At 36.9% G+C, this 15,701-nt stretch overlaps 1 protein-coding gene across 1 annotated transcript in view; it reads left to right on the top strand.

Moving 5' to 3' along the window:
* The window catches only part of LOC150077534 (low-density lipoprotein receptor-related protein 2-like), a 496,886-nt gene that overhangs the window by 104,434 nt on the left and 376,751 nt on the right, over window positions 1–15,701 (top strand). Inside the window, exon 11 of the mRNA XM_090385933.1 lies at window positions 7,419–7,614. Coding sequence (XP_090242059.1) covers window positions 7,419–7,614 — 196 coding nt within the window. The remainder of the gene's footprint in view (window positions 1–7,418; window positions 7,615–15,701) is intronic.

Here is a 15,701-nt window from a genome sequence, read left to right as displayed (position 1 = left end):
GATATCTTTTAAGGGCACAAAAGGTGATGCTTTTGCTTTCGTAAAGGTGACTACAGTGGTCTCGGACATTTTTTAAATTCTGTACAGTGGGATCAACTGATGATGTTATCGACACTGAATTCTAAATGAGAAGCCTTCAGGGACCTGATTTTGGAGGCTACTAGGCTTTTGATTCCAACTAAGAAATACTGTTCAAGGTTTAAGCCTAAATGGAATTAATGAGGCTCGTGGTAGAGAAGAAAAAATGTATGGGATGCACAAAGTATCAGGTGACACCGAAGCCTATGGCAGATATAAGAGTCTATAATCAAGTCACAAAGGAGGTTACGCAGCGAAGGCAGATTACGAGAAATCTTTGGCAAAGGACACAAAAAAACCCAGCAAACTTTATGTAAACTCCAGAACAAAAGAGATGAATCAGATTGGACCACTTAACATAGATGGGTTGACTATTGATGATCATGCTCAGGTAGCTGATAAACTGAATGAGTATCTTGCATCTACATTCACACATAAGGAGTTATTCAATGAGTGTAGTGCCAGATGTTTATCAAACTAAAAGGGAGCTAAGTGATTTTGTAATAACTGAGAACAAAGTGGAGGAGAACTTCTTTGAAGTTAAACATAAGGAAGGCACCTGGGATGGATTGGATCTATCCAGTTATATTAAAGGAGGTAGCAATGCAAGTAAGTAAACCCTTGTCCATAATTATGAAAGCTTCCTTGACTCACGGGAGGTCCCTGTGGACTGGAGGTGTGCAAATGTATCACCAATTCACAAAGGGGGTTCACAAGGTGACACATGGAATCACTGGTCAAAGAAGCATTGCAGGATCATCTAGACAAGGCTGCAGTAATCATTAAGACACAGTATGGATTTGTTAAAGGGGGAGGGCTTGTCTGACCAATTTTATTGGATATTATGATGTGGTCACAAAGGAACTGAATGCCAAAAATAATTTTGATATCATATACTTGGATTTCAGGAAAGCTTTTGATACTGTTGCACATTGAAGGCTGCTATACAAATTGGAGAGGTATGGCATTAAGGGTAAGTAGCCACAATGGATAAAGGGGATGGTTGAGTGGGAGATGACAAAGTGGTAATCAATGGACACTGCTCTTCAAGGACAAATGTTATCAGTGGAGTTCCCCAGGGTTTGGTCCTGGGCCCATTGTTGTTTTGTATGTTTATCAATGATATGGATGAAGGTATATCTGGCTTAATGTCCAAGTTTGCAGATGATACAAAGCTTGGCAGGGTTCTTAACAACAGTAAAGACAGTATGCTACTCCAACTGGATCTAGTTAAGTTGGGCAAATGGGCTGAGAAGTGGCAACTGAAGTTTATCATTGACAAATGCAAAGTACTGTATATGGGTAGCAATAACTCAAGAGAAACATACCAACTGTGTGGTACTACACTAGGGGAAGTGGAAAGTGAAAAAGACCTGGGGTCTGTTTGCTGACATGGGCAGACAGGCTGCCAGGGCAGGGCAGGTCATGGAGTCTTGTCAATGATATATAGGAATTTTGCTAGCAGGGACAGAGGTGACTATCCCGTTATACAAGGCAATGGTCAGGCCACACCTTGAATACTGTGTATGTGTTTGGTGGCCCCATTTTAGGAAGGATCTAGAGTTGCTAGAAAAAGTACAAAGAAGGGCAACAAGATTGGTGAGGATAACAAGGGGGTGCTCTTACGAAGAAAGGCTTAAATTCTGCAAATTTCTGTGCCTTTCTTCCTCTTAGTCAGATTAAGAACCTGAGGGACATAGATTCAAATTGAGGAAAGACAGTTATAGGATTGATGTGTGGAAACTTGCCGTTAGCCTGCAGGTAGTTTATTGGTGGAACAGACTTCCATCTTTTGTTGTGGAAGTTGATAGCCTAAATAAATTTAAGGCTGAGCTGGACAGGCATTTGGAATGAATGGAGGGGTGAAATGGGAGGGGTTTTTTTTTGGATGATGCTGCATAAGTTTGCTTTCTTGCATTATGTGACAATGCTAATGTGACAATTAACTGGTGTTGAGCTGGAGCTGGTTCATGCAAACCAATTATTAAAAATTTTTGTATGAACAAATACTATAACATTATCTCAAAACAGATTAATCTTAATCATAAATCTGTGTAGAAAATAATATGATGTATAAAATTCATTTCAACTGCAAAGGTACATGAATTTCTAGTAGCTAAAGCAGTTTCTCTAAGAGATCAAGAATTATGTTACTGTGCACTTATTTGTCAAAATCTGCAATTAAATTTGTTTAATTTAGCAATACTTTTTTTCTATTATAATAAACATGTAAAGTTTTTTTAATATTATGTATGATTCCAAATGGCTTGATGCATTGCCTCAGAAAGGGGCAAAAAATAGTGTCATCCTTCAAACACTATTTTTTCAAATCAGTACTTTTTATAGGGAACCAGTTTTTAAAATTTCGGCAGGTCATCACTGCAAGTAATCCAAATCCTCTTTAGCATTCTCACAGTGTTATTATTATTAGCCATATAGTGAGAGGAAGCCTGAGGCTTATGCTGCACCAGTCAAAAAAAAATTAGAGAGAGGAATCACCAAGAAAGAGAAGAATGATATCCAGCTCAGAACCGTAGGTGTCCAAGCCCATACTCAAGATGTGAGCTGTATTCAGTGTAGAAAATGTAATAACTTTGCACTGGAAACCTAGTTAATTTTCATTGTTAAATTTATATATTTTTATATAAGAAGGTAGTAATGGTTTCTTAATATATAGTTAAATTAATTTTTTATGTTAATTTAAATTATGATACAGTGCATTTTAGTGTGTTTATTTATTATATTGCTTATCCCTGCATTCACCATTGTACAGGGCTGTCCCTAGCATTTGTAGTGCCTGAGGCAAAACCTTGTAACGGTGCCTAATACAGAAAAGCATCTGCACTCTGCATAACCATTAAAAGAAAGCACTTAATAAAATAGTTTAATTCCTAAATTTAGATGTATTTTCAACATTGAGTTGAAAAATATTAACAAGAGGGGTTGGTAAAAACTATTTATAGAAAATAATTATAATAAATGAAAAGTTACATTCTATAACTTATCTAAGTTAATACATTGGTATATAAATTTATTAAATTAATGGAGTATTATTAATTATTACAAAATATGCAAATTTTAAAATAATAAACAACACACAAAGATGCTTAGCAAATGTCTGATTGGTGTGACATAAGCACTGAAAAAGGAAAAATGAGAGTAGATGTATGTTTATAGGCCTAATGAATCTGAATATAATGAACAATTGGGCAGAGAAATAGAGGGCTAGTAAATCAGTGTCTTATGGGGGATATTTATTTCCCAGAGATTGACTAGAATTTTGGTTGGTCACTTGCACACTAGCAAGGATTTATTGGATGATTGTTTTCTACAGCAGCATATTCAGGAGGCAACTAGAGGGAGTAATACTCATGAACTATTCAGTAGTGATTCTTCATGCATTAAGAATCTGCAGATAAAGGAACCACTAGGTGGCAGTGATCAGTGTGCTGAAGTGGGATTTACTCAAAGAGATAACTACCATCAGGGGTAAAGGGAGGGGTTTTTGTAAAGGTGACTACAGTGGTCTGAGAAAGGTATTTAAATTCTATATGGTGGGACCAACTGCTGATGTTACCAACAGAAAATTCAAAATGGGAAGCATTCCAAGAATTAATCTTGAAATAAGAAATATTGTTCAAGATGAATGTCAGTTGAACTAATTAAACATGTGGCAGAGAAGAAAAATGCATGGGATACATATAAATTAACTGGTGACACAAAGCCTATGATAGATAAGGTGGTCTGTAACCAAGTCACAAAGGAGGTTAGGCAGGTAAAGAGATTACCAGAGTTATTTACTTATGTAAACTCTAGAAGGATGAATCAGATTGGTCCATTTGATATTGATGGTTCAACTGTTGATCCTGCTTAGGAAGCTAACAAACAAAATGAATATTTTGCATCTACATTCACACATGAGTTATTCAGGGAGGGGAATGCCAGAGGTGTATTAAACTCTGGCAGTAAGCTAGATAATCTTGTAATAACTGAGAGTAAGGTGGAGGAGAAATTGTTGAAGGTAAACATAAGAAAGGCACCTGGGGTGGATGGAATCTAATCCAGTTATATTAAAAGCAGCAGCAAAGGAAGTAAACAAACCCTTAGCCATAATTAAGAGAGCTTCTGTGGACTCAAGGGAGGTACCCATGAACTACAGATGCACAAATGTGACCCCAATCCACAAAGGAGGATCAAAGGGAGATGAAGGTAATTATAGAACTGTTAATTTGACTTCTGTTCCAGGGAAATTAATGTAGGCACTAGTTAAAGAAGCATTGCAGATCACCTAGACAAGACTTCAGTTATAGCTCAGACACAGCATGGGTTTGTTAATGGGAAGTCTTGTCTAACCAATTTGATTGGATACTATGATGTAGTCACAAAGGAACTGGATGCAAAGAATAATTTTGATATCATATATTTGGATCTTAGAAAGGCTTTTGATACTGTTGCACATGCAAGATTGATGCACAAAGTGGAGCAGTGTGGCATTGGAGACAAATTGCTGCTATGGATAAAGGATGGTTGAGTGGGAGAAGACAGAGTGGTAATCAATGGACACTGCTCTTCATGGACTAATGTTATTAGTGGAGTCCCCCAGTTTTAAGTTTTAAGTGTTGGGTCCATTGTTGTTTTATGTATTCATTAATGATATTGATGATGGTATATCAGGCTTAATGTCTAAGTTTGCAGACAATACAAAGGTTGGCAGGTTTGTTAATGAAACTAATGACAGTATGCTGCTGCAACAGGATCTAGAAAAGTTGAACAGTTGGGCTGATAGGTGGCAACTGGACTTTAACATTCCCAAATGTAAAGTACTGCATATGGGAAGCAGTTTTTTGTTTTGTTTGGCTTTTAGGAGCATTAGCAATTAAGGCCATATTGCTCTGGGATATGTGGTGGTCATTCTCTGACCTTTCCGCATCCTCCGTATTTGGTGGTGATGGGCTCGAACCCCAGTCTAATCAAGAAGCATGTGCTATGCACTGCTGCTCCTTCCCACCTGGCTACGGAGGCGCCTATGGGAAGCAGTAACCCCAGAGTAACATCAACTGTGTGGTACTACAATGACAGTGGTAGAGAGTGAAACACACCTGTAGGTAATTATGCAGGCAGATATGAAGTTTTCTGAGCAGTGCAAGAATAGCTCATGGTGTCTTGTCAATGATATACAGGAATTTTTCTGGCAGGGATAAGGAGGTGATTATCCCCTTGTATTATTCCCCTCACCTTGATTATCTCCACACCTTAAGTAGTACTGTATACAGGTCTGTAGGCCTCATTTGAAGAAGGATGTAGCACTGTTGGAATGCGTACAGTGAAGGGCAATAAGATTAGTGAATGTTGCTCTTACGAAGAAAGGCTTAAATTTTGCAAATTTGTGTCTGGAGACTAGGCACCTACAAGGTGATCTGACTGAGGTGTATAAAGCTTTGAATGGTTTGAGCATGCTCAATGCTGATGGGATTCTTCCTCTTGCTCAGAATAATTGCCTGAGAGGGCATCAATTCAAATTGAGGAAAGGCAGTTGTAGAATACATGTGCAGAAGTTTGCCTTTAGTCAGCAGGTGGTTGGTTGGTGGAACAGACTTCCATCCTTTGTTGTGGAAGCGGCTAGCCTAAATAAATTTAAGGCTGAGCTGGACAGGTACTTGGAATGAACAGAGGTGTGAAATGGGAGTTTTTTTTTTTTTGCTGATGCTGCATAAGCTTGCTTTCTTGCATCATATGCCTCTACTAATGCTAATGTAAACAAATTTTTAACATGTTACCCAGACATATCTAGGATAATTTTTGCTGCTATTTAGAAATTAGAGGTAAGCCAATTTTGCTTTTTTCAAAGTGTAATTAAATAGGTTTTAAATATTGAAGGTATTTTTCAAAATGAATATGGCTTTGAAATTGTGTTCGAAACTAACCTCAAACTGGTGGTTTGGTATAGAGGATCTCTTTATATGTTAAACCATCTTTCCTTGATGACATTGAGATTTAAGCTTTGTTTTACCATTTTTATTTTGCATCCAATCATAGATTCACCTTAGCACAAGGACTAAATTTTTAATTTGCTTTAAAAAAAGAAAGGGAAAAGAAGAGATTATAAAATCTTTAAACACACTTTTTCCCTTGCAGGCTGTTTATACTTTCTTTTGCGCTGTAACCTGACTTCTAAGCTATTTGTTTTAAGAAAGTTTTTATTTGATTTGGGGAAAAATTACACTAAGCAGTTAAGTCAAACTTTAATGAACCTGATGATCTAAAGAATCTTTAAAGATACATTAACTTGACATAGGGTAATACACAGATCATAATTGAGGGTAGTACACAGATCATAATTAACCTGTGAGCCAATTTTGTGATAGATCTTACATTTTCTAACCTTGTGTGTATAATTACCAAAAGTATTATAGATTTTGGGAGTTGTTACTGTTTCATTATATACTTTTCACTATTCCATTTTTTTTACTATTATTCTTTCTAAATTTGACTTTGCTCTAAGTAATTTTTTTTTTTTTTTTTTTTTCCCTGAGAAAATTGAAACCATTATTACTCATTTAACACAAATTGAAATTAATAATGAAAAAAAATACTTCAACATTAAAACAGATTATTTGAAAAGATGACTTACTGCCATAAATCATATATAAATCTAATGGCATTTATACAAGAATGTCATTATTAGCTTTGGGCTCCCATCTGGTGAGTACAGGCCTGGCACACCCAGGGTCCTGAGCTGGATATTATCATTCTTCTGTTCTTCTTTCTTGATGATTCCCTTCTACTTCTGACTCTTGTTCTCTTCGCCCCCCTTGTAATTCAAATTTTTTTTTTTTTTTTTTTGGCTGGTGCAGCATAAGCCTCAGGCTTCCTTGCACCATATAGCTAATAATAATATGAAATATTGCAGTATGATAGTTGCACTGAATTATGTTTATATGCATTTTTTTATGTTGCTCAGAAACTGCAGACAAACAAGTTATATTTAACAAAATATAAACAAATTATAGATTATCAAACTAATTCCATCCTTACCAAAATCATATCCACAACTTTTAATTCTTACTGTAATTGAACCTTCATTTTTAATACTGTTTATTAAGAATTAGTAAATAACTGCTAAATAGTTCACTTTTATATATTGAAAGCACTTATATTGCATTTAATATAATTTAATTATTTGCTTGAATTTAAATGACTTTTACATTTTGATTTAAATTCAAGCAAATACAAGACAGAACATAAGTGCATGCTATTGCTATGATACAGTTCAGAAATTACTAGTATAGAGTACATATTATGGACAAAATCATAAAATAAACCTCAAAGAATTTTTACAGGTGATACTTCAAGATCAAGTTTTTCATCCATATTCTCTAGCAGTATTTGAAGACTTAATTTATTGGAGTGATTTGGCATCATTTTCCTTATATTCTTGCAATAAGTTTACAGGAAAAGATCTAAAAATATTAGTGAGGGAAAACAGAAAGCATATTGTGGGATTGCATATATATCATCCAGTGTTGCAGCCTAAAGGTATCATTTTGTCATTAGTTATTTTGTTATGTATCCTTTCTTTAGGAATATTTTAATATTTTTTCATGACATAACTCGATTTAAGGAGTGGGTATTAATATAGAAGGTATTCTGAAAATCAATGTCCAACTCTCAAGAGGTTATTAATTAACCTCTTGAGTTTGATTCAAATAAAATTTGAATCATATGTTATATGAATAAGTATTACATTCTCAAGCATAACATAGCTATGAGTATTTAAAATTGTGCCCATAATATTTGCTAAAAAGAAAATGACTAAATTCTTAATTTGATTTTCTGTAATAGTGGTAGACTTTCATACTGTGATCATAATCTTGAACTGATTATCATCAGCAACCCTTTAAGCATTAATAACACTGGTCAACAAGGTTTTGCTAATATTAGTATTAGCAATGGCCACATGGTGCAAGGAAACCTATGGCTTATACTGCACCAGCCAAAAGAAATTTAAAAAAATAAGAAAATAATAAGAAGACAAAAAAATAATCAATAAGAGAAAAGGAAATGGATAACCTTTGCGTTTCCCTCCTCCCATAGGTAATTATCCGGCTGACCTTTAAATTTCCCCAAACTGTCAGCCTCTACTGCCCACTTATAACTTATTTCAGTAATTTATAACTCTGGCTAAAATAACTTCCTACAATCCAGTCTAAACATCCCCCCCCCCAATAACTTAAAATTGTGGCCCCTAGTTCTAGTCATTTATAACCATGAAAATTTCATCCTCATTCGTTTTACTTATGCTTGTCAGAGCCTTGAACACCTATCAAGTCTCCTCTAAAGCAATGGTCTCCAAAATGGGGTGGTGCACCCCATGGGGTGCACAAAATAATCCACAGATCAATATTTATTAATCATGAAAACTTTAGTTTTTTGAAACATAATCGAAATAAAAATTATTATTTTTTTTTAATACTTCAGTATGTGGCTTCGTTTGATTGTGTGCCTTTATTTGATCATGCACATTCAAGTACATGCATTTTGTACTTTAACTTTAATTTTATTATGTTTTGAATTTTCTTATGTGATTTTAGATATGCCTTCCATGTAAATGATTCATAAATTAAAAAAAAAAAAAACCTGATATATTTAATTTTTTATTCCGGGATGCGCACTAGTTATTTTAAGTAAAATAAGGGTGTTCTACCAAAAATTGAGACTACTGCTCTGTGCCTATTTTGGAAGCTGTCCAATCCATATATTCAAAGTCTTCCTCATAAGGACACCTTTTTGCAGATCTCACTAGGCAAGTTACCTATTTTTGAAGCCTTTCAAGAAGCACAATCTAATATTTCTTTAGATTCAAATCTCAATACTTGAACACAGTATTCCAAGTGTGGTCTAACAATAGTGTTATAACATGGATGAAAGTAAGCATTTTTTATTAGATAGTATGAATCAGAGCTGTGCTACTCAATTGAGTAGCACAGCTCTGATTCTCTGAATATTGAGGTAAACTCCTCTTATTATTTTACTAATATTAATTTTTATTTTATGTGCTAATTACAAATGACAGTAAAGTTTCTATCACATTACATTTTTTAGAAAAATGCAAAAACAGTTTTAAAAAATGTAAAATGGCTTCGAAATCATCTAACATCACACTGTACTTTTCCCAGTCAAATTTTTTGTAAACAAAAGAGACACGTGTTATGTTAATGGTATACTAATGCTTCTTTTTAGTTTTATGGCCCTGAGGAGTGGCCGCTCTGAATTATATTGCATATAATTCTTATTATGCAGTAACACATTTGAACCCTACTATATTTCCAACAGCCAGGTGCCTCTGTAAAAGAAAACTTCTTTATAAGATGTCTGTAGCCCTTAAATGTACATTTTTGGGATTAGTTTCGATTTGTAAGATCTAGTGGTAGGTTGTGTTGTTTTAAAATTCTGTTTTGATCTTCTGAAAACTTGTGAAATGGAGTGAAAATGCTGTGCACGCATTAATTTGCAAATAGTTTTTGCTATGTTTGTGGACAACTTACAGTGAAGTTGCAATCATTGATCAATCACTGACAAGGTGAAACAAGCTTATTTTTATTTTGGGTGATCAGGCTAAAAGGTGGGCACTGCATATGTGTGCTGTGTAGTGTGCTATGTAAATATGATTGAATAGATGAAGGGGAACAATTCTAAAATGCCTTTTGCTGTTCCGATGAACTGACAAGCCACCTCTAAGATTATTTCTGTCTCACAAATACTAAGAGGTTTTCAAGGAAAAATAGTTAAAATAAAATACTCCTATCTGCAATAAGACCAGTTCCCCCCCCCCCCACACACACACATCAGAACTTCCCATTCCTCCACCTAGTTGTGAAGAAATCACTATTCCAGAAGAAGGGCAAGAGTCATTAGAGCCCATACCTGTCCCTCAATGTCTGCCAATCCTAGTTACAATCCTGAGAATGACAAAACCCCACACTTAATTGAGCAAAGTGAACTTAATGATTTGGTTAGGGATTTAAATCTTTCAAAGCAACAGGCTGAGCTATTAGGAGCTAGGTTGCAACAGTGGAATTTGCTGGCAAAAACCATGAGGAGTTCTGTGTTTAGAAACTGAAATGAAAAGTTTGTGGGTTATTATCAAATGGAAGGTTCTCTTTTTGGCTGCAAAGATGTAAACAGATTGATGGATGAACTAGGGTTTGAACACAATCCTGAAGAATGGAGATTATTCATTGATTCTTCTAAACTCAGTTTAAAAACAGTTTTGCTGTGCAATGGTAATATCAAACTGTCTATCTCAGTGGCTATGAAAGAAACCTATGATAGCATGTCATTGCTATTAAATGCCTTAAACTATAAGAAATATTTTTGGAAAATTTGTGGTGATTTAAAAGTAATAGCTTTGTTGCTTGGACTACAGGGTAGTTTTACTAAATATTGTTGTTTCCTGTGTTTATGGGATAGTTGAGTAGTAGAACGTCATTATAGTGTGAAGAAATGGCCCATCAGAGACTAATACATTCCTGGGAACTCAACATCAAATGCATGCCTTTAGTGAAACCTGAAATGGTACTTCTGCCTTTACAGATTAAGTTGGGTCTTGTGAAAAATTTTGTAAAAGCTCTGGACAAGAATAGCAAAAGTTTTGAGTACTTAAAAAGTCAGTTTCCAAAGATTAGTGATGCAAAGTTGGAGGTCCTATTCATAGGTCCAAAAATTAGATGGCTTTTTTAAGGATGAAATCTTTGAAACTAAACTTAATGCCACTGAATTAGTTGCATGGAAATCCCTCAAGCTGTTGTTAGTGGATTTTTAGAGAATAAAAAAAGTAGAGAACTATAAAGAATTGATAGAATTTTTGCATAATAGCAAGTTAAGATGCTGAATTTCGCTGAAGATACACTTCTTATGTTTACACCTGGACTTCGGCGCCTCTGTAGCCAGGTGGGAAGGAGCAGCAGCAGTGCGTGGCACACATACTTCTTGATTAGACCGGGGTTCAAGCCTGTTACCACCAAATACGGAGGATGTGGAAAGGTCAGGGAATGACCACTGCATATCCCGGAGCAATATGGCTTTAATTGCTAATGCTCCTAAAAACCAAATAACAAACAACCTGGACTTCTTTCCAGACAACTTGGTATCTGCCAGTTAAGCAGGTGAAACAATTCCACCAAGATATCCACACTTATGGAGCAGAGGCATCAAGGATGATGGGATCCAGCAATGATGGATGACTATTGCTTACTTAAATCCAAATAGGCATTTATAAAGTTTAAATATTTTTTATCCATTTGGAATATCTACTGGTTGTCATTTCTATTTCAAGCAAGTAATTTACAAGAAAAGTAGTAAAGTACATTAGAAAAGTAAAAATTTACAATTTTTGGAAAAAAGGAGCAAGAAGCGATAACATGAAAATGGAACGTGTTATGAACTTTCTACTGTCATTTTTGTTTTCAGCACATGTGATTTAGTCAAAATCAGTTTATTTCATTTGTGTTATCAAATATAACTTAAACGATGCTGCCTTTGTGTAAACGCATCATATTAGTACACAGCTAAACTCTGAATTAGCACAAATATGCAAAGGCAGCATCGTTTAAGTTATCTCATTGTGAATACCTTCACAATGAGATAACCATGATATTGCACTACTTCGAATAAGTAATGCTTCACCAAAGGAGAAGACTGTTGTTACTTATTCTCAGCTGATACCACCACCCAGACAGCACCATTTCAGGGCTATTTGGCCCTTCTTCGGTCGGTTTAGTTACCCTAGTGATGCAATAATGAAAAAACAGTTGTGAAGTATAACGCCACAATACGATCATCCTTGCATCACTAGAATACCTACCCACCCACCGAAGAACCAAATAGCCCTGAAACGGTGCCATCTGGGTGGTGGTGGTGGTGGTGGTGGTATCTGCTGAGAATAAGTAAGTCTTCTCCTTTGAAGCGTTACTTATTTGAAGTAGTCCAATATCATGCAACTCGTTGTGAAGGTATTCACAATGAGATATAACTTAAATGATGCCACCTTTGCATATTTGTGCTAATTCAGAGTTTAGCTGCATACTAATGATGCGTTTGTACATTGTCTAACTTGTACATTGTCTAAATCTCTCGCAGCCTGAGGCTAAAGCCCTTAACACATTTTAGTCTTAATTTATATTATACACCATCAGGCATCTCTCATATTGGAGTTATACTTGATAACTGTTTCGTCATCATTGTATCACTAGGGTACCTACCCGTCCACTGTAGAAGGGCCAAATAGCCCTGAAATGGCATCGGGGGAGCCTGATGATGTCCAGAGTTTCCAAGACTAGGTAACAATTTTCCCCACTGGGGAAGCATTGCCTACTTGAGGAGTTTGAGTTTTTGAGTGGTTTGAGTTTGAAGGAGATACTGTCCCTTCATTCTTCTACACAGTTTCTTTTCCTCTTCCACTCTTACTATTACTTTTTTCTTTTCTAAGTCTAATAGGAACAATTGGATAGTAGAGTTATTATCCCTCACATACAAAATAGCCCTGAAACAGTGCTGTCTGGGTGGTGGTATCCACTGAGAATAAGTAACAACAGTCTTCTCCTTTGGTGAAGTGTTACTTATTTGAAGTAGTGCAATATCATGGCAACTTGTTGGGAAGGTATTCACAATATGAGATATAACTTAAATGATGCTGCCTTTGCATATTTGTGCTAATTCAGAGTTTAGCTGCATGCTAATATGATGCGCTTGCACTAATTTGTATGCTGCCAATAGCAAATTCTAAAGGGTAAGTATTCAGGGATGTAATCGTAGAAGCTGCTAGACTTTTATACCAATTAAGAGATACTGTTCAAGGATTAACCTAAATAGATGTCAGATGTACTGGTACGTCTCATGGCAGAGAAGAATGCATGGAATGCTTATAAATTATCAGATGATACAGAAACCTACAGTAGATGTCAACTAGTCTGTGATCAAGTAACAAAGGAGGTTTGGCAAGCTCAGGTATATTAGAGAAGTCTCTGGAAAATAATGCATACAAAATAAAAAAAAAAAATAAAAAAAATGCATACTTTACATTTGTCAACATTAAACAGTCAAAACTTCTTTATTTAAGCACTAGAGGAAAGGGGATGAATCTCATTGGTCTGCTAGATATTGGTTTAAATGTTAGCGAACCTGCTCATGATTCTGACGGACTAAATAGGTATTTTTCATTTACATTCACACGAGTTTTTTTTACAAATGGAGATGCCACAAGTGTATTGAATTCCTATACTTTTACTGAATCAAATACCTTTACTGAATTACTATAATTTCTTTTTCATTTACATATTTTTCAGCAATGACAGCAACTATAAGGCCTTAACACTTGAGAATAGGATACACATTCTTATAATGTATATTATAGTGTACATTAGGCTTAATCATTAACTGCTTCCTAGAGTTTGCCTACAATTTTTCTGAAAATCTTGTGTGCGTGATGCAACCTTGATACAATGCAGATGTTGGGAGATGGGTGACAACTTTAGCACCTACATTATAAACTAATCACGTTATAGCTGAAAAATAATTTCCTAATTTTTATATGAATACACGATTATTAAAATGCACCAACTATTTAGTAAGAAGTTTTGTTGTAAGAAGATCTCATCCTGCAGTTTTCTTTAAAAGCTTTACCAATTTTATGCCATTGGAGTAAACTACAGTAAATTTTATAAAGCTACAATAACATTGATACAAATGCAATTTAAAAAAAAAAAAATTCATTATTGACAAAATAACTTACAAGTTCTCCTTTCTTCTGCACATTGAATGGAAGTTCCTCAGCCTACTGCAATTCATATTACCTGTGTGATATATTCTAATATCCTTAATGCATCATAAATAAATGTTAACACATCACTCCGCCATGGACGGTCCCAAGCCCGGCTGCGAAAGGAGGGTGGTCATCCTGCCGAAATGACCAGAACCGGGAAACCGGGGAAACTAGGCAAGAAATTCCTAGGCAAGAAATTCAAGCTGTTGTAAGAGCTTGTTCCGCATGAAATTCGGAACAAGCTCTTACAACAATGTTACCGGATCCGGGGTAGCCGATGCGCCAGCACTGGGGACCCAGGGTACTGGTGTGAAGTGGACCACTGGCCACAGAACAAGCTGTTATAACAATGTTACCGCATCCGGGGTAGCCGATGTGCCAGCACTGGGGACCCAGGGTGCTGGTGTGAAGTGGATCACTGGCCACAGCAATAAGCTTACTACGCCGAAAAGGACAATTAACATTGGCGAATGGAATGTTCGAACGGGGCACCACGTTGGACAAAAGGAAATCATTGCCCAAGAACTACTTAGGTGCAAGATATCAATCGCGGCATTATCCGAATTAAGACTCACCGGGTCTGGAACGATGATCATCCAACCACCAGCACCTAATGAAGCGGTTATGCTATTCTACTCTGGTGGTGAAAAACGAGAAGCAGGAGTGGGCTTTATGGTCTATGCTCAGGCCACCAGTAGGTTATCGCTTTCCAACCAATATCGGACCGCCTGGCAGTCCTTACTGTCAAGGGCACCATCAAGACCCATATTATCTCCGCCTATGCGCCAACTGAGACTAGCCTGGACCCGACCAAGAATGACTTCTACAACCAGCTCCAACATACGCTGGATTCAATTCCGCAGACAGAAGTGATCATCCTCGCAGGGGACTTTAATGCCCATATTGGCGTGGACAGATCTGGTTGGGAAACAACAATGGGCAAGTTTGGCCATGGGAAGATCAATGACAACGGCTTACGTTTGTTGTCCTTTGCCGCATCTAACAACCTGATCATTGGAAACAGCCATTTCCAGCACCCTCAAAAACATCAACTTACATGCCAAAATCCATCTGGCAAGGACTCAGCAATCCTGGACTACATTTTGATCAATGCCAGATTTCGCTCATCACTCATGGACGTTCGTGCCATGAGGGGACCTGATTGCGGATCTGATCACTACCTCATCCGGGCTAAGGTGCAGCTCAAATTACGGCATGCAAAAAGATCATCTGGGTCAGCCAAGCTGGACTGGAGGCAGCTAATGAATGCTGCCAACAAACAGGCATATCAGATCACCCTATCCAACCGCTTCGAGATGCTGGCTGTGCCCGAGGATATAAATGAAGAAGAAAAGCAGATCTCTGATGCCATCCTGGAATGTGCCAAGCCCCTATGTCCACCTGCCCGACGTCGAACGCAACCATGGATATCAGACGAGTGCCTCGACCTCGTGGACAAACGGAAACAGGCAAAGTTGGTCGACTTTGAACGGTACCGGCAGCTAAACCGAGAAGTCCGACAAAGAATGACAGCAGAAAGAGAAGCATACTGGAACCAAGTGGCAGACGATCTTGAAGTGGCGGCATCCAAAAAAGAGTACCGCACTCTCTACTGCACCCTCAGATGTCTGAGTGGAAAGACCAAATTGACTAGTGACAACATCAAGAATGCTGATGGGACCTTCGTGCGATCACCATCCGAACGCCTGCAACGGTGGAGTGAATTCTTCAAAGCTTTGTATAATCACGTCCCACCTCAGGGACAGCCAGCAACAGCACTCTCGATCGACCCCCCTGAGGTCTC

Source organism: Mastigoproctus giganteus, chromosome 12 (assembly GCF_048544385.1).
Source record: "Mastigoproctus giganteus isolate SK-2022 chromosome 12, ASM4854438v1, whole genome shotgun sequence".
NCBI classification, from domain to species: Eukaryota; Metazoa; Arthropoda; class Arachnida; order Uropygi; family Thelyphonidae; genus Mastigoproctus; species Mastigoproctus giganteus.
Note: the sequence above shows the minus strand (reverse complement) of the source record. Positions and strands in the feature narration are given on the sequence as shown.